The 20082-nt window shown below is 42.2% G+C and overlaps 1 protein-coding gene across 4 annotated transcripts; it reads right to left on the reverse strand.

Moving 5' to 3' along the window:
• Positions 1 to 1723: 1723 nt before the first annotated feature.
• Positions 1724 to 17557, reverse strand: LOC137601368 (polycomb protein SCMH1-like). 4 transcript variants are annotated; one of them, XR_011037057.1, is made up of 20 exons: positions 17457 to 17557; positions 16735 to 16868; positions 16080 to 16151; positions 15769 to 15846; positions 15476 to 15546; positions 15147 to 15381; positions 14937 to 15025; positions 14530 to 14776; positions 10733 to 10977; positions 10277 to 10468; positions 9786 to 9912; positions 8830 to 9030; positions 8253 to 8423; positions 7455 to 7565; positions 6902 to 7033; positions 6629 to 6762; positions 6110 to 6473; positions 4034 to 4115; positions 3846 to 3933; positions 1724 to 1962 (listed from the first exon to the last, which is right to left on the reverse strand). XR_011037057.1 is itself a non-coding variant. In XM_068323527.1 (17 exons), the coding sequence occupies exons 3-17, from the start codon at positions 16102 to 16104 to the stop codon at positions 6354 to 6356; spliced, it is 2175 nt and encodes a 724-aa protein (XP_068179628.1). In that variant the 5' UTR covers positions 16105 to 16151; positions 16735 to 16868; positions 17457 to 17557; the 3' UTR covers positions 4317 to 6353. The 4 variants fall into 4 exon arrangements, 2 of the variants coding, with proteins under 2 accessions (XP_068179628.1, XP_068179627.1); XR_011037058.1 differs by lacking the exons at positions 3846 to 3933; positions 4034 to 4115; XM_068323527.1 differs by lacking the exons at positions 1724 to 1962; positions 3846 to 3933; positions 4034 to 4115 and having other exon boundaries at positions 4317 to 6473; positions 14530 to 14773.
• Between the last annotated feature and the right edge of the window lie 2525 nt (positions 17558 to 20082).

Here is a 20082-nt window from a genome sequence, read left to right on the forward strand (position 1 = left end):
AGAACTGCTGTCGTTCACAAGTAGGAATAGTGTTTTGTGACTGCAAAACATTTAAATCAGCTCTATCCATTTAAATGAGCCTGTGTCAAAAGACCGATGTTCAATTTTAAACACATTACTATTGACGTTCCAAAGTGAGACACCTCAGACTGTTCGAAGGCCTGTTTAGAAGACGTCGGCCTGCGCGTGAACATATTCTTGGCTTGACACCGTCAAGAGAATGCCCCATAAGTAGGCCAACAGCCTTGGCACCGCGTTCGGTAACGGTTGCAGGTCCTTTGTTCTGTGCCAATCTGGTAAGACGGTCTATTGGAGTGCGACACATGGGGCAATGTTGGCACATCGTCAGAGCTCTGTCTCCTTGTATATCTCATAATGATATGCTGCACCGTGAGCTCCTTGTTATGACCTAATTAGAAGCAGAGATTTTTTTTTTCTTGATTGTAACGCCACAGACGAACTGCTAACGACACCAAACAACCATGTTTGCTCTCCCAATCCCTTGTTATGACTGCCGCCTGCCTCCAACAGGCCCGTCTAGACGCAGGCTAAGCAGGGTGGAACGTTCAGACATTTAAAATTACTTTTTTTGTTTTCTTGTTTTTACTCTTGTTTTCGGCCCACCCACAGCAACTGCTTGATAAAATGTTGTGTCTTCCTGTGGCAACTTGCAGTTTTCTCAATATAAGTCAGAGACCAGAAGCCACATTCTGACAGACAGACAGGAAAGACAAAAGAGATGAGACTCGAGTGAGAGAAATTATAAAGATCTGTATAGTTAGAAATGAGCTAGAGGAAAGTTTGTTCTAGTTCTGAAGGATTTCTCTGGTGGGTTTTCCCACAACACTTAAAAGATTCCACGGAAAACCCCTTGATAAACATCACATGGGGTAGAAATGCAAACCCATTACATTCCTCTTCGCCCTATGTCTATACATTGAGTGCCGTCTGACTTCATCTGCAGCCTTGCCTGGGCTCATCCTAATCTCAGTCTCTAGGATCCAGTGATGAATAGGTGGTCACTGGCTGACACGCTTCAGCAGGTCTTCACATTCACACACACAGCATCATCCCACAAACTGATCAAACAGGCAAACAGGGATGATTGAAAATCGGTGTGGATCCAGGGGAAGATTAAGGGTTTATATCTCATCTGTGGTTGTAATTCTTACACATGATGGCAGATTATGGTCAGATCCAGTAACGGCATAAATGAGAAAGTGTCTTTGGTGAAAGAACATCGAGAAGATGTGAAATGATAAAGCTGTACTGGAGATTTATAGTCTTGTGACATTATGACAAAATTAACCTTTGCATTTCCCTGGAGGGTAAAGTGCCCACTAAAAAAATAATGGCCAACAAATCCCCCCATTGTTAATAACAGAAAAGCAAAGTATGACAAAGGCACACCATGAAAGCCTGCGAGCGAGGACTAAACTTGAGTTTCAAACACAAGTGGATGAGTTATTTATCGACAACGGGCTTGTCTCTGTTTGTGTGTGTGAATATTGCATGATGTTGGCACATGTTTGAACTTGTCTGCTTTGAGATGAGTTCTGTGTGTCGGCATCATGGGATGCTTTAAAAGAAGAAATGTGACATACATAGAAGGATAGATAAAAGAACCAATAGAACAAAGTGGTTTTTGTAAGGACAAATGAATGAAAACGACACTTTTCCCACATTTCCATGGTGATTTACACATTTGTTTTTTATTGTTCTTTACATTCCCTCAATCTTATCCAGATATGTGATTTTTATGATCACCTCATATCCATGTGTACATTCCATGTGTGTGTGTGTGTATATGTTCGCAGGCGGAGGTGGGGGGGTGGGGGGATGAACACATCCCTCAGGGCAGGTTCATTTAGTGCTCGAGCCAGACTTCCTTATTTTCTAGCTGATCAGTCACGTTGCATTCACCCTTCACATGTAGCTTCATTGGAACCTCGCCATCCCTGCCTGTCATAAAAAAAAAAGAAAAGAAAAGCTAATTAACATAATCACATGTTTTTTTCAATTCAACAGGCTTTCTCTGGAAAAACATCGCTTGTGTTGTTGAATTGCGCCTCTTAAGCGCAGCACAGCAACAACAAAAGCTAAACAAAAAACTCTTCCTCTTTGCCACAGGAGGAAAAAAAAAAAAAAGCAACGTAATCACATGATGCTTTTCTTTCCCAGTCACATAGTCGAGTCGTGTCTCAGTGCTTCCTTTTATTTTCCATATGAATCCTGCTGATGAGGCCTTTAAATGCAGCTGTGTACCTTGTGAACACGGCCCCCAAAAGGTAAGTGGTCTAATTTTGGCATGTCGAGGCAGGTGACAAGGAGGTTGCTAAGTGACTGGCCATTCCTCCTCTGACCCCCCCCACCACCACCACCACCACCCTCCCCCCTTCCTCCCCAAATCTGGGGTTGAATGGTTTTGCCAGGTCTTTTGAAGTAAGGAAGGTTGTAAATAATTTATTTCCCTGCACACAGCTGACACTTCTCAGTTGAGCTGGCTTGGACACATCGAGGTGTCCCAACAGTGTCTAAAGGTGGTAAATGTTTAAGGGTCGTGTGATTTGCACAGTTGGGCCAAGCCGAGCAGAGCCGCGGTTTCGCAACAGTGGCAGAAAGTTAACCTTGGGTGTCAGCACTTACACAGTAGAAGTGAGCAGATAAAAAACCAAAGTTAAAATGTTATTTAATATGTGCACTTAGTATTTTTTTTTCTAGTCTTATAACAGCACAAATTGATTACTGAATGAGGAAAAAGGTCACTTCAATAACCAGAAACAAAATTTAAAAAAAAATAAAACCCTGCAAATATATATTCAGCCAATGTGCTGTTGCTGTCAACATTGTACAAATTGTATCGCACTTGTTTGCCTTTGTCTAACATGTGCAACGAAAAAATCTGAATTACTGGTTTGTAACTGAGAGCAGAAGGAAACCGTATCAGTACACGCTGTTTTGTACACAGCGTCTTTACGAGCAGAGCTTTAAACCTACATGCTAATCTGGTAACAGTGGCATGCACATGCTAAAGGCTCTGGGTGGGGGGGTGAATTCAATACAAGAGAGTAATTCTTGTAACTTGTGCATTATAAATGAGAAGTTTTGCTCAATCTGCAAACATCCAGAGATCAACCTGATGAATGCATTCTTTAGTGCTCATGCAGTTGCAGGCAGACCTGGATCGGAGACTATTAGGACCCTCACCCCCTGCTAAGAGGACCTAATATGGCAGCCCAAAGGCATGCTGCGAATTCTAGTATCAGCTGGAGAGAAGGTGGTGGACTGAACACTTCATTGTTCTATTGTTTCTCCCAAACTGAGTCCACGCTTGTGTAAAGAGTGCAACACACCGGGCTGATTCAGCAGAGAATATTGCCTTTCTTTGCTTTATCACTTGGAGCAGAGACCTGGGAGTCATTTTCTCACAGCCATGACTGATCTGCAAACCCTTTAGACTTCCTTTCAAACATACTGAAACTGTCTTGCTGGTCTTTATAGTACACAGCAATGGATGTCTCCGCACAGCATTGAAGGTAAATAACGGTACATGTAATCCAACAAGCCTGCAGAGCAAATTTAGCAAAAAAAAGACTGGCACCTCATAAAAATCCCAGTGGTGGTTTTAGGAGCTTAAATGAAAGCTCCTTTCACATACACAATATGAGGCACAAGAAGCAATTACTTGTATAAATAGTATTGTGACTGAATGTAAAAGGCTTTTACGTTACTATTACATATCATCAAGCAGTTGTTGGTCAGTCTCACCTCAACACTATCTCACAAAGACATGCACACACATCCACTCATCCATGGCAGTTGAAATCAGTGGGTTTATGTCTAACCTAGGAGGATGTGGTTGGGTTTGCTGTCTGGTGTTGAGTTGCATCAGTTGGCACAAGTGATGTTTCACCAACATGCAGAAATAATCATCTAAAAGAGGGTTTTTAAATCATGGAAAATGTATTGAAATAATCACTGAGAAAAACAGAAGAAGAAAAATATTAACGATCACAACACGGTGTTAAAATACCTTTTACCAGCTGTAAATATGGTAAGCCAAGGAGACCAAGCGAAGACATAGTGGCTGTTAAAGAGATGTGTGCTGCCATCTGCTGGTGGAATATTAAAAGTACAAAATGTGGTCTCAAATATACAGTATTATGAATAAAAGAATTTAACTACATTTTCAACTAAGGCAAATGAAATCAAAACAATTTTTTTAAAAAAGGACAGGACATCTCAGATTATGAAGTTATAACATCAATTATTAAGACTTCGAACAAAAAGCAGAACAAAAAGCAGAGAAAATAATAAACAGTTGAATTATATCTTTATTCGACAATGTTAAGTGTGATAGGGCTCTCCATGTAGGAACTGTAATAATATTGTATAAAAAATTGAAAAAAGTACAAATAGCAAAGACAAGACATCGTAAACAACAGAATAAGACTTAACAGATTCCCTCATGGCAGTTTTTTTTCAGAAGAAAGTATCCTTTTTTTAACTTTCATAAAACATGTATTTCTCCGCATAATTAATATAATTGTAGTTTAAAACTGTGCCTCAAACAGAGACGTTATAAGAAGCATTCCCAACTATTGGGGATGAATGTTTTTCTTTTTTTTCCTTTAGCATTTTCATTTCAACATATTCAACACAAGCCATCAAAAAGGCAAAAAATACAAGTTTATTTATTCATGACATACAAAATGTGAAATGTACAGAATACATGTAACATAATAAAAGAAGGCCAAAAACATTGAGCTAATTGGCCACATGACTTTTCAAGTTATACTGAAATGCAAAACAGGTGATGGAGAAGTGGGTGATCCTACGTATCCCATGCTGCCTTAGGGCACTGGATTGTGCTACACGAAATAAACATTCCTCATTGGATGAGGTCAGGACAGGGTACACTGTACACTACTGACAAAAAGTTAGGGATGCTTGACTTTTGGGTGAAATTTATGTGAAATATAAAAAGTTCATACTACAGTGATATTATAAAGTAGGGCAGTTAAGCAGAAGCATGCAATGAATTCCTCATCTCAGTTGATTGAAACAAAAGCCAAGTGGTGGGTGTAACACAAAAAAAATGTCTCAATAACTTACTACGTGCCCTTGAGCACCGATTACAGCTTGACGATGACGTCTCCTGCTGTTCACAAGGCGACTTATTGTCGGCTGAGTTGCGGCATCCCACTCTTCTTGAAGGGCAGCCCTCAGGTCACGGAGGTTCTGGGGAAACGAGTAACGAGCCTCTAACACGACGACTCAGCTCATCCCACGTTTTCTATGGGATTCTGGAGAAAGTGCAGGCAACTCCATTTGAGGTACGTCGGCCTCCAGCAGCCGTCCCCTAACGATGTACCCTCCATGAGCTCGAACATTGTTGTCTATGAAAGTGAAATCAGGCCTGTGTGGTTCATGCAGAGAGGCGATGGCTGGATAAAACTTTTTATTTTTAAAATTTTTTAAAAAATGAACTTGAACATTATTTTCCACAGGGTGTCATCGTTTTTCCATCTTAGATGAATGCTCATATTTGTTTGGCAAAGTTTTTTATGCTAGCTGCCCTTCCCGCCGCAACCCTCTGCATTTATGTGGGCTTGGGACCAGCCTACAGTGGACACTGGTTTGTGCTCCCTGTAGGGCTACAGATGCAGGGGATGGAATCCGCGGCGGCATAAATACGAAGAATGCTTACATCCCCCTACATCCATTGTTACTGTACCATTCATAAAGAGCAGTTCTGTATTGATTAGACACACCTACCTACACCGCAACACCACCACCACCACCACCACCACCAAATGCTTATAAATGCTGTTAAAATGTGAAAAGAAGGATGAGAAGGAATGGTCAAATATTACTTCTGACTGAACCAGGAAACTTATCAATCGATTCATGGATCAAGCACCTGTTGTGAATGTTGCTGTTGAAACTCCTAGAGAACAGCAAGTTGTGCAAAAAAGTACTGAAGCAGTGAACAGTTAGACATGTGCATTCAAACGTTTACAGAAAGTCACATTAAGTTCACCTGTGAAGGTAATAGTGCATTTTAGTGTCATCCTGGAATTTCACCCAAAATCCAAATATCCCTTACCTTTGTGAGGTGTGTAAAATACCAGATATACCCATCTGATGACGTTGCTACATGTGCAATGGAAGAGCCTTGCTCTGTGTGAACCACCTTCTAGATCATGATATCTCCCCTGCCAGGTAAGATGACGTTGCCACACATAATGGTCAGAATCTGCCCAGACGCAGTGGGTTGTACCGATCCTGGAACAGGAAGAAGAGGTTGGAGTTCCGTCCTTTAGAAGGCTGCGGCTGATCGGTGGAGCGTCTTAAGATCGCTTGAGCTTGTCGATATGGAAGGTGAGTTTGAGGGCGGGGCCGAGCTTCAAGCCCATGTATTTCATCATCATGTCGCTGCGCAGCAACAGGAGCGCCTTGCCGTCAATTTCCTGCAGCAAAAGTAGAAGGGGTAGGGGGAGATTTTCTTTTTTTTAATATATAGCAAAGCTGTTGAGCAAGTTTAAGTTTTTGAAGGTACTAATCAAAAATCAGTGTCTATTGTTGGGTATTTGAAGAATCTTCATGATTATGACAGAATGCATACATGTTTTCTGAACAGGTCAGCGTGGGGAGCCAGCACTGGGTCGATATCTCTGATGTACTGCATGACGTCCTCCACTGTCCACAGGTTGGGGTCCTGACCGCTGGGCCTCGGGCTCTCCTGGAAACTGCCTGAACCTGAGTATTAAAGCACTACATTTTTTTTTTTTGTCTTACCTAAAGCCATATGGCAGCAGCGGTGCCACATCGTGAACACATGCTGCGACTACGACTATGGGAAAGACGATAGCGTTTCCTGTTTTTAGTCTTATCCTACCTGTCGAGTTGCTGTGATGCAACAGTTTGGACGGAGACCTCAGGTTGGGGATTTGCATGGCCAAGTTGGGTGAGAGAGGGCTATTCTTTAAGTGCTCTGGTGCAGTGACAGTGTTGTCGATGAAGGACTCACCTGCGCAACGGAAGACCGACCGTTAAAAAAACAAAATAAATGGATAGTCTGACATTACTGAAATAAAATAGTATTTTAAGATGCCTGCTTGAGCACGTTAGTTAAAGTAATACAAATATGCTGTGTAAATACACATCGTTTAACTGGCAGCACATCAGATTCCAAGGCAACTGAAAAATGATTAAATTATTAACCTTCTGCCCCAGAACTTAATAACACTTACGCCTTAGCCAAGCACTTCTTCTGTTTTACCGTCTCCTTTTATGAGATTCTGTAAGCATTTAGCGGAGAGCTCAGAGCGGCTCATGATTAATACCGCTACAGAAAATTCATTTGCTTCTTTCAAACTTTTATGACCTACAGGAAGAAAGCTCCGGGTGGTTAAAATGAAGGGGGGGGATCACAAATAGAGGAAAAATACCGTCAACAGTGTGCCGTGAAATTTTGGCCTGTTTCTGAGGGATGGGACTGTTGTAGTCTTGAAGAAAACGCTTGGTGCCTCGACCTGGGCCGTCCCCGAAGCTTCTCCTCTCTTAAAAAAGAAAAAGAAAAAAAAAGGTGTAGATAAAACATGAAGGTGCAGTGGTTATGATGTCATTATGATTTGGCACAAGAAGCAGAATAGTGAAAAAACATTTATGAAAAAGAAATAAAGACTTCATTTGTATTTTTCATACAATTAAACATGTGCATTTCATTAATATTTTATACAGTAATCCCTCACTCATTCGCGCTTCACTACGTGCATGTCATTGGCTGACACCACCCGTATGTGTGTTGTGTTCTGAGACTCAAGGAACACAGCACATCCATGTATTAAAGAAACACTTTACTTTAATTCCAAATTGTTTTAAACAGTTTATTCAAGTGTGGGAAAAGGTAATACAGATAAGGTGGTTTAATATGACAGTATGACAGTGACATAAAATGCAGCAGCGAGCAGTCGAGCCTCACCTCAGACAGGATTACCAATTGATCAAAACAAGATTTAATCGATAAAAGAAGATGAACCTTAAATATCTGATTCGAACTTCAGATCCAGTTTTTAATGTCAGGCTACTCATTTGATGGCAAATACGCCACTCTGTTTGACTCGTAGAAGTGACTTTAACGTTGGTGCCTGACTGCCGTGAGCCTCACGCACGTCTCTGGTTCATAAACGTGTAAATGACCATAAATAACAAATCAAATAGTTCGTCGGGGGGGCGGCGACACCGACCTGCGGCGTACATCTGGCCGTCGTAGTGCAGGGCGCCTCTGGCTACAGGTTGGCTGCCAAACAGAGGATCGCAGTGAAGATTGTGGCAGAGTTTTTCCAGGAAGCGGAGGACGTAGGTGACGCTGCTGACCGTGGGCAGAGTCAGGGTGTGCTGCTGTTGATCAAAGTAGGCTGCACAGGGATAAACAAGGAACAAAAAAAAAGATATATACCAACCACCAACTTATACAATACACAAAAGAATTAGAACACAAGTCTTTATCGTTGAATCCAGGTGTTTCATTCAGATCAATTGGTCATTTTTGGAGCACAAATTCAGAATGGGAGGCCATCCAAGTTCCTGTAGGTGGCCCGATACTTTTGTCCACATAATCCATTTTAGGCAGCACTTTTTTTAAAACCCATTTCTATATTCGTACAAAAGAATGAGACTGTCGTTGTTCGATTGAGGCGCTACCAATCTGCCCTTCCATCTGCTGACAATCTCACATGTTCAACAGACGGGCATAATTCACAAATAAACAGTAAATCAGGCACCTCTCAGAAAGGAAGTAAGGGATAAAGAGAACATCTCTACCTGAGATGACTTCCCCTCCTTGTCCAGACTTCAGGCAGGAGAAGACGTTGCCCTGATTGTGTGCGGAGTCCACACAAGCCTGGACGCATTGCTGAAGCACTGAAGAGGCCCGGCCCGGCCCGAAGTGATCTGGGAGCTGCTGGATACGCCGCTGGTCCAAATGGGGTCCCACTTTGCCGTACTTATTTAGGTAAACACAAACTAGGGGGCAAAACAGGAAGCAAAACAATTAATATTGAAGGTTGTGTGTGAAGTTCAACTCTGGGGTGATGGAAAAATCGCCCTGGGCAGGTTGGATTCTGTTAGCCAATGGCTGACTCAAGATATAGATGAAGGAGATTAATATCACCCAATCAGCATCCTCAAATCAACAGGTGATGATTTTATCACTCAGCTGAAATGGGGAGCATTTGCTGAGGATGCCATATTTACCATAAAATGGCTAAAATGGCGCCCCCTGCTGGTAACAGGAAAAATTAAAGCACCCATTGATCTAACTGCAATCTGATGAAAATTTGGAACAAGAAATGACATAATTGTTAATTATTTGACTGCAAAGAAGGAACATGATCTTTTACCTTCACTTTTTTTTGCATGAAATCATACGAGAATGTTTGGCTTATCATTTGACACCAGTCGCCACTGCCACAATACAATTTTTTTTTTTTTTAAATACAAATGTTTCAGTTACAAAGTGGAAAATTTCAATTTTAATGCCGAAACTCATGAGGAATCTTTTAGCAGTCTGTATAGCACAGACCTCTGCTGGGGTTCAACTTTAATTCAATCATGAAACTCTGTAATCATAATGTGGGATGAATGGATATGAAACAGCCGACTAGTTACATCTGGTAAAACACCTCATGTAACAATGATCTGGATTTGGGGGTTCTGGTCCGAGAACCATCAAATCTCTTTACGATGAAGTTTATCATATGTCTTTGTGGTCTGTATACCTGTGGGAGCCTGTAGTGCAGAGTTGGGGATGGTGGCGTTGTCCAGAGGCACAGTACTGGTGTCGGGCTCTGGGGTGCTGCTGGTGGGAGATGTGGGGACTGGATTAGGTACCACACGTGGTTTTCTCTGTATGTAAACACACATTTAGAAATTTTATAGCATTTGTCTTCAAACTGGTTCTTTACCATCATTTCTATTTTTGAGGCAAAATGTGTTTGTTGCGTTGCCCACTGTATATTTTTACATCTAAAATGACAACATTAAGTTCCTTCTGGGTGATGTAACACAGTGAAACAGAAAACAAATGAAGGATGAAGAGGAGGATTGGAAGACTCTGCCAAGTAATTCCCCACTGATCTTCCGTCAGTGCATTACTGTGACCTGCATCTACATGCTTTGCCAGCATTACATACTGGGTGCAGCTCAAACATCAGTAAATCATTCACACATTTTAGCTCCAAATAAAACCAACGTGTGTTTCCAGACCTACCTTACTCCCCGGCTTGGGTCCTCTCTTCTTTGGGATCTTGACGGGTTCTGCTTGAGTCTGGGTCTGCTGCAGCGCTATCCTCTGAGCCCAGTTGGCAGGCAGTCTACCCCTGGTTCTCCCCGGCCCCGTCACCGGCCGTCCTGGGCCAGCCATGACGTCTTCCAGCCAACCAGCTCGCTTTGCCCAACCCAGCTGGACACAAAGAGCAAAGAGAGACCTTTGCTTGCTAGCGTACGACTACATTTTGCTACACAGGATAAAATGGGCTTTCTGTCTGAAGCCATGAATTGAAACAAATATCCCACAACATGGGAAAAGACAACCAAAATTATGTAAACCATTATATGTGAAAGAGACCTCATCTGTATCGTTTCCTGTAAGTTGGGTAAGCTTGACCCTGCAGTTAAAGACAACCAGTCTGTCTCTGGCGGTATTTTTACACCATGTCTCACCTACCCTACTACCGGGTTTTGGTCCCCGTTTCTTGGGGACCTTGACGGGTTCCATGCCTTTGCTTGTCTGGATGGTTTGCGGCCCCAGGACCGAGCTCTTCTGATTCCATGGCCCCGTCACCTTGGCTTTCCTGCGGCCGGGCTTGCGTCCTCTCTGACCAGGCGGCCTACCCACCGTGGGGGTGGGGTGCATGGCCGGGCTGTCCACACTCCCGTCTGTCAATGCCCCGAGGTTCTTAGGCACCAGTACTGCAAAATTTTTTGGCAAACGCATAAGAGAAATCCAGTTGAGCCGTAGCGTAATAGTGAAAAAGAACTAATGAAGGATTATAGCTCCGGGCTTCGCATTTAATCACAGGGGATTCAGAGCGACATAATAACGTTTGCTTAGTAGAGTAGTTATTTTCTCATTAACTGCAATTGTGAGTGCAGAAAAATATTTATTCACAATTGCGACTATTTGAGTTGCCATTTACAAAAAAACCTTTATGTGGTTATGTGGTGTGAATGGCAGGAGGAACAGATGTCGGTTAATTCCAAATCAACTCGTGCTCGTCTCGTAACGCGCACAACAAGATAACACGACGGTGAATCAGTCACACAGCCGACCGCACAAGTGTTCAAGAAGCTTTTATGCTATTGGGAATGTGGCCATTTGAGTACATCTGCAGAAAATCGAGAAGGATTTACAGATATTGCATCGATTCTCGTCATCATCATCATCATCATCATCATCTGGTGCGTCGCTCATCTATGACACAAATATCAAAACAGACACAAAAATTCACTTTTTTTTTCATAAAATGTTGCATCAAATTTTTACCAAGTGAAAAAATTATTTCAAGCAAAACTTCATAATCTTAATTCTTAAATAGGTAAGGCTAAACATCGAACGGCAGCGAGACGTCTGAGAACAACTGTGCAAAGCAGTGAAACATTACTTCATCGCTTCCTGTACTACGTTCCAAAGACATCACACACCTTAGGGAAACAGGGTGAAAGGTAATCCTGCGTCGTGAGATCGCTCACTGTGGGAATTTTGTGTTCAGTGTTTTTGTTTTGTTTTTAAAAATGCATTCGCACCAAGTCCCTGAAGTGACACACAATAAGATTTCTATACCTTGATGTCAGACAGGGAAATAATTCTATCTTCCTCGCTCTAAAAGAAGCTCAGTCCACAACAGAATTTCCCTGTTCCAGCATTAATAAAATTCAAAAAATAATTTAATTACATTGAAGAGGCTTTATTATTGGAACCACACATCTTCCTGGTTTCGGTTCCCAGTATTCTAGAAAGTACTTTGAGTGAAACATCAACAGATTAGCATTGCCCCCTGTTTCAGGTTTACACCGGAAAAAATTTACTTATTTTTTTAAGCACCAAAAACTCATTCAGCACACTTCTAATTTACTGAGGTGTTGGGATTAATCACAGGGACTGATATCTCAAAACCAATCCACTGAGATCAAGAGGATGATGAAGAAAAGAGAAAATAACAACAGAAAGATGTCGGGCAAAGTGCGAGGGGACTATTTTAAAAGAAAGCATAGAGGTAATTAAAGCTGATTTTCTTTGGTTCTACCTCAACTCCCTGCCGGATAGAATAAAAAACACGAGACGTGTGAAATGCCTTTAAAGCCCAAGTAAAAGGAGCAAGTGTCTCATGGCTAAAGCACCAGCTTAACGTAGCTCTCTCACATTACATCTCAGGAGCGCACACACACGCACACGCGCACGCGCACACGCACGCACACACACACACACACACACACACACACACAAAACATTTCTGGATGGGAAATTTTTAAGATGCATTGAGGGAACACACACATGGTAAAATCATTATCAGTGAGGGCTTCTACTATGTATATGTTTTAAAAAAACAAACATCCAAGGACCACATAAGTCAACACAGCTGGAGAAACGTCCACAGTATAATCATGAAAACATGCACCTGTGAGCACACAGACACACACACACACACAGACACACACACACACACACACACACACACACAGACACACGTGACAGATTTACAACTGGACCAGCCACATTCATTAACACGGACTTTGTGGGTTTGTATTTATTAAACATGCTTTCACACAGGTTCACCATTCAATGCAAAGCCCAGGTGGCCTCTTCTTCTTGTAGATCACTTCTTGTGAAGCTAAGAAACTAAACATAACACCTGATTGATCCCACAGACTGGATGGGTTCAGATTAGAACATGTAAAAAAAAAAAAAAAAGTTGTACTCAAATGATCATTGTGGCATTAGTCGTAAAAGAAACCAGAAGCACAACAAGCGAGTCCTTATTATTCCCCTCTACCCAGAGTGCACTTCAGAGTTCACGGAGTTCACAGAGCCTACCAGTGCCAGCTTCATATTACAGGAAGACAGCCACCCCAGAGCTCCGGCTGCATTTCTCAAACTTCATTCATCTTTACTCACCTTTTTAGCACCAGACAAAAAGACAAAAGTTGCAGGATGTCTGCACAGCTGTCCTGAGATTCACCCTCTCCTCTCCTCCTGCTCTGTCCTTCTGTCTCTCTCTTTCACTCTTCCTCTTATTTGCTCCTCCTTTTCCTTCTTTTTTCCTGCCTTCTCTTCTTCTCCCCTCCCAACATCTGCCGGCAATGTAAACAGTCTGTCTTTCAGAGCATAATTCTGTCTTTTCTCTTCAATCTGAATACCCCCACCACCACCCTCCTCCTTCCACTTAACTCAGTTCTGGCCGGTGGCATCTGATCGGACCGTTAGCCCAAGTACCAACAGGAGGCCTTTGGAGGGGCAACCCAGCTTTTTCTTTTTTCCTTTTTTTCCAACCGCGTCATGGGAGGGCTGTGCCAGATGGGTGAGTGCCAGGCCTTCACAAAAACACTAACAGGCTACAAAGACATGCTCAGCCTCCAAATCTCCCTCCCTTCTTTCTTTTCCACTCCTTCGCTGCTGCTTTGAACCAACGACGACGACGTCTGAGCACAAGGTCGAGGCCGATAACTGTTCGTTTCAGGGATCCTGTGTAACAAATTGGTGATTCTGTCTTTTCATAGCTCCAAAAAACAGTTGTTTTTTTTAAACATGACCACTTTTACCAGAGACATGTTTATGTGCTGGATGTAAGGGCTAAAACTTTATCAGCGTGAGTGTTAACAGCAATCCTACACTTCAGATGGAATCAACTAGTGCTCTAACAGATATCTGGCTATGTTTGTTTTTTTTAGTCATTCGTAGGCCTAGATCGAAATACAACATTTATTACCTGTTAGATAAAGTAGAATAAATGTGTACTAAATAATGAACAAATGTCACACATTTCCACTCCTTTGTAAAGGTGTTGCATGCTCACCAGGCCTTCTCACAGTTAACCTCAGTGGTGATTGACTAACCTGAACCCACCACTAAGAACAATTCAATCTTTTTTTTTATTGGAGGAAACTTGCCAACAGAGCACATTTTGCAAGCATGCACTTTTCCACCATCCAATCAGGTATTTGAGTAAAAGCATCTGTGTGGTTGGAGTACGAGTGTGTGGATCTACTGAGAACTGTCAGTTTGTATTGTTTAATAAGTGTTGAACTCTTTTGATCACCAGTGAATAGTCAGTGACCAGCGGTGACGGAAACTAACCGACAGTGAACCGCCAAATTCCTGCATCATCAGCTCAAGGAAAAACAATGGCTGTTCAATTGGATTAAATTTCAACTCCAATTGTTGTTGAAGGAATCCCCTCCCCCCCCAGGCCAGAGATTTAAATAGATAAGCAAACTTTAACTGATTCTAAAAATATAAGTCCTCACCCTTGGTTCCGGGTGGCTGAAGGTTGTCTCCGGTCAGGGTGCACCAGCCAACGGGGAATATGTCCCGCGAGTCATACCGACAGTAGTAGTCGAAGGCCCCCCGCCAGCCGTCGAAGGTGACCAGCACCTCGACACCGCGCAGCGCACCAACCGTAGCTGGACAGATGAAGTGGGGATTTTTACGATCCACCGCTTCCAGCTTCATGCCAACTTGGAAGGAGTTCTGCTCTGGGGCGGGAGGCTCCTGCTAGAGAACAAGTACGAAATAAAAAAAGATGGGTCAAGTATTACGTTGGCATGTGTATTTATGCGTTCCACAAAGGTACCATTAAGCGTAATTGTTTTCTCCCTGACACAAATCTTTTTTTTTGCAGCGTGTGTTGAGCTTTTGAGCCTTGTGAAGGTACCTTGTGAAAGATGCGAGAGGGCGCCATCTCAGCTCCGTTTAGTGTTTTTAGAAGGAACATGGGCCACGAGGACGCATTGAGACGGAAACCTGAAGACGGAGCAGAGGAGGAGAAGTTAGCTGATTGAAATCCAGAGCAAATGGAATGATAAATTTATGGTTTCTGAAAAGTGCCGTGGTGGATGACATAATAATTTGTGTTTGATCTTACCAAGCGGTGGTTGCAGCATGCCTCCGTTCTTCTCGCAGTTGCCTATTGGCTGGATCTCTGATGAATCCACCAGCCGCCAGAAGTCATTCTTGTTGTCGGACCCATCCAAGCGCAGCCGCAGCCGCGATCCCGTCAGGCCCACCACGGTGGCGATGCAGGTGGACGTGGTGTTTCTCGGGTCCTGGGCCTCGAGCTTCATCCCAGCTTTGAACTCGTTGAGCGGAGGTGTGAGGCTCTGGGTGGAGACGAGGTGAGGGGTAAGGTGAAGACTGGCACCATTAACAGTTCTGGAGAAATAAATAAGTAATCAAACTCAAAAAGTTCCTCACCTGTCTGAAGCAAGACGACGGAGCGGCGACTGCACCCGCCTCTTTCAGATATTTTTCCCAGCTGAAATGGCCTGTAGAAGAGCACGAGGAGCAACAAGAAATCAAGTGATCGTAGTATACATAAACATCTGATAAATGTTGAAGTTTTTATTCATTCTGTAGTTTTAATTCACTTGCTGTGTTAGGCGAACCCTGACTGTGAAGTAAAGTTATGGCTAATCCTTGGACCCTGTTTCCCAGTGGAACTGCTGCAGAGCTACTTAATACATCACTGGCTGCTCTGGGTTATTTACCCTGGTACTGTGAAGGCACCCGGGAGGGACGTCCACTTCGGGCATGTTTGATTCTTCTGGCATCTTTCCACTCTATAGCTAGAAAAAAATAAAAGAAAGTAACGACACAATTACTCCTCCAGTCAGCGCCTGATGTGTACTTTACTAACCACAGTCCTTGCTCTAGCATGAAAAACTACAAGTTTTTGTTGGAACGAAGGCAGTAAACAATACTTATGGTTTTGTCTGCACATTTTTTCACATGGTTGTTTGTTAGAAATAGGTAGGTCAAACGTTGCTATCGTTAAGATAGTGCTATAATAATTTGTTACCTTTCTGTGGCGCAGGTTTCCTCATGCTCCAGCAGTACTGGCCAAGCTCACAATGCAACAGTGGCTTTCTCTCTATAGACAAGAGAAAAATAAATCACAAAATTGGTGGATTTAATTTCCATCCTTCCTTCTTCCAGGTGAAACTGCTGAGATAACCCATGTTTGACTTAGAAAACCACAGAAAACAAATTCTGATCAAACATTGCCTCAACTTAAGCAAGAATCCAATAAGGATCTGATTTAGGACCACATTAGAATAAAAAAAAAAAATCTCAGGTGATTTCTGCCACTCACATTTTACCAATAAACAAACAAACAAACAAACAAACAAACAAGCCCTGTTTGACATGAGTTCTAAGAATCAGATTTGGGTACACTTCGGCCTGCAGCCCCTCCTGGCTCCCAACCCCCGGTGTTGGAATCATCTGTTTCCTCTAATAAATTAATACATTTAATTTATTCGATTAATAAATGTAATTTATTATAGTGTTTAGTCGATAAATCCAAGCTTAGAGTCCGACAGCAACAAGTGTAAACCTGTTCCACCATGCTCCAGAGCTCCGGGAAAGAAAGAAAATATACAAAATACGCCGTTTTAAAAACGAGCGGTGTTATAAATTAACTAAAAAAAAACAGTTCATATAATTACACCTACCTTAAAACTTCATAACCGGTCAGCAGCCTTGCTCCCCTCCGGATGGTTTTCTTTTCAATGGAAGGGCGCCTTTTTCCTCCGCCAAGGGGCCGGCGTCTGGTTCAAAGTGGCCCGCTCCTCTCCTCTATTTCCGTCTGGGAAAGTGACAGGACGACAGGCGTTACGGAGCTCCGCGGGTCCCCCCCCCGACCCCCTTCCTCCGGTTGCTACCCCCGGTGACTGATGTACATTCAGCGGGGAGTCAGCACCACTCGTCCGGGACGTAAATGAGACGCGGCTTTGGTTTCAGTCCAACACATCGCTGCTGCGCTTCATTCAAACACAAAGACAACACAGCAGACCCCCGCCATCTCCCGTGGCTACATTTACAGGGACAATAAAATGATCTTTTACGTATCAGCTTCGCCACTTTAATGTTTTTCGTTCACTAACGCTAGTTAGTGAACGAAAAATGAGACGGAAACAATACTGAATGGAAACCAGCGTTTCATGCAGCCGCGCAAACACCCCAACCAGCATGCTATGCTACGCATGGCTACGCAGAGACATGCCCACTTGCCCGGGAATGCTAGTTTAGCGTGCTAGGTGGCTGGCTAGCTCCCGGACCTGGTTGTAATTGTTAGCATTAGCAAGGCGGGAGGCTAGCCAGCGGTAAGACGGGGCTCAACGCCGAAGTCGACCCTCAAAAGAAGACGTTGCTCGGTTTATCCGAGGATGTTTACCTTGCTTTGTAACGTGTGTATTTGTTTCTGATGTGGATTTAGCGCTTGTCCGCCATGTTTTTTCGACAGGATGAGGAGGGGGTGTTTGGCCAACATTTCTTGATGGGCAGTTAGACAGGCTTGCTGGAAGATGGGGAGAAAAACAAAGAGAAACCAGCGACCCCTGGCGGCGACTTCCGGAAAAACACTCAACATTTTCCAGAGATTTTGTGAAGGACGAGGTATCAAGACAAACAAGGTTTTATGAATAGTGGCTTTATGTATGTGAAGTGCTATTTCGCTTACACCAGTGAACACATTTATAACAAAGAAATTCCAATCGACCAGTTTTTAATTCATTTAATTGCTGTCCTTTTCTGTCCTTTATTCTCTCTTGTCTGCACAGCTTAAGAGAGTGTCAGTATTAATGAAGCTCCCTAATGTGAAAGGAAGTCACATTAAAAGTAAGCAGCCATTTAATCAAATTATTTTAACAACTATGATAATTAATTTATGGCATGAATATGAGAAAAAAGTAATTGAATTTCAGTAAATGTTACAGAAGCATTAATGAAATTGGAATTGCTGCTCTAGTTCCATTCAAAACGCTATTTTCTGATGTTTTACTAAAAATGTGGGGTATTTGCCTTGAGCGTTAACATGAACGCAGTTTGATCATCAGCGCACAGTGTTTAACTTATTCACCACTATTTGTTCCCGTTGAGGATATTACACTGTTATGAGCAGAATTACGGAAATGTTGAAATGTACTGCAAAAAGACCATCTTAATATTTAAACCATACATGCTTTCAGAGGGAAATGAGTGCCATGTAGTAATGTGGGGCTGCATGTTATTTGTAGAAGTATTCTAGATTATGTGGGCGAAACATTAGAAATAAGGGTCTTTGGTAATGCCATGTCAATAGGGTGTAGATAGGGACATGATGTGCGGAAACACTCACTAGTTCATTTAAGTGTAATGGTCACATGGCAGCAATGCTAATGCCCATTTCAACCTACACTGGGCAGGCCATGGCCCAGTAGCCTCCTGCACCCCAGGCAATTATGTTTGGTTTCACACGGTGAAAAGGGTTAATTGGCAGCACCCATGCGCCTGATTGGACCTGTTTCACGCCTGTCGGCCTTCATTGCATCAAAGCAGGCCCCAGTCCACCAGGCATTATTAGAACACACACACACACACACACACACACACACACACACACACACACACACACACACACACACACACACACACACACACACACACACTGCAAATAGGCTATGTGCTAATAACCTGTGCAAGAAAAGCACAGGCAGATAACCCGCACAGGCAGTATGAACAAACACACATGTGAAAAAGTGTCTCTATATCAACAGACACACATTCTCAAAAAATTGCACTGCACTAGAATATTCATCCCCTCACATATAGACACAAATACACACAGGTATTTTGCATACCATTTTCCACATGTTCCTAGTTTGAACCACTAGGGGTCAGTGTTGTTTAATATAAACCAAACTAAATTCTGCGCTTTTTTTCTCTCCACGTTCGTTTCATCAGGATGATTTTTGTGCTTTCTTCTAATCACAGCACAGTCAAACGCATCATTACTGTCACTTAACATCTCCTGTAAATTGCCAAAATTTTATTAAAATGAATTTGATGTTGTTTCAAAGAATTGTCTTTCATTTTGTAAAATGTTTTAGCTTTTATCCTTTCTGTTTACGTTTCAAATGTATTTAAGCACTAATCATATTATATTTGATGGTAAGGAAACTAAAAGCAAAGCAAGGGTTTTGTAGTGAAGCCATACTTACTGTATATGGTTGCCTGTCTGTTAGTCAGAGTGTCTCTGTGGTTTTCGTTATTTTTTAAATGATCATTATTAGGACTCCAACCACTGAGCTATCAACAGTTAATTAAAGTCCTTCAGCCATTATGCAAACAAGTTTGACAGGCAAATAACGACCAAAAAGTGTCCCACCCAACAAACCGCTCTAACATGAATCATACGTTTCCAAGGTTTAACTAACTGAACGCAAAAAACAAAGACTGTTGTCAGAAACGACAGCAGTAAGTGAAAATCCTTGGGTGTCAATAATTTAATTGAATATTTACAAAAAAAAGATTCACATTGGAGCAAGACAACCAATATAAGCATCAACAACAACGTACAAACTAAAAATAAGAAATGTCAAGGAAAATATGGCTGTAACCAAATATTTTTTGATTAAGTATTACAGGAAAGAAAAAGCCAAATAAGTTGGGTCTAATTTCTCTTTTTTTTTTTTTTTTTAAGGTTGAGATTCACCTGACAGTCCAAACATGTAAATCATGAAAAGAAACTTGTTTACCCACAGGTATCAATACCTTTGGTAGCTGTTTGAAGAAGACATTCAAAGTTAATTTCCTCTAAATCTGTTAAAAATGTTCAACAGCTACATAACAAATAAAAATTCTGAGACTGACCCATAATGTTAGGGTGATTGTGAAAACCTCATATTAAAGTATGTTCATTTCTTTTGGCAGTGGCATCGGTTTTTATTCCCATTGAATTATCTTACTTGCTCTTTTCATTTTATCGCACTAAATGAATCTAACGCTTTTAGCTGGCAATGAGTTTTTGGACTTCATCACAT

The sequence above is a fragment of the Antennarius striatus genome, chromosome 9, assembly GCF_040054535.1.
Source record: "Antennarius striatus isolate MH-2024 chromosome 9, ASM4005453v1, whole genome shotgun sequence".
NCBI lineage: Eukaryota > Metazoa > Chordata > Actinopteri > Lophiiformes > Antennariidae > Antennarius > Antennarius striatus.

Excerpts from the sequence above, each read along its gene's own strand:
- LOC137601368 (XM_068323526.1), bottom strand. The coding sequence starts at position 16,104 with ATGAGGAAACCTGCGCCACAGAAAG. Across the intron at positions 15,026-15,146 it reads CATGCTGCAACCACCGCTTG|GTTTCCGTCTCAATGCGTCC; the intron begins GTAAGATCAAAC and ends CTCCGTCTTCAG. Across the intron at positions 9,913-10,276 it reads GACCCAAGCCGGGGAGTAAG|AGAAAACCACGTGTGGTACC; the intron begins GTAGGTCTGGAA and ends GTTTACATACAG.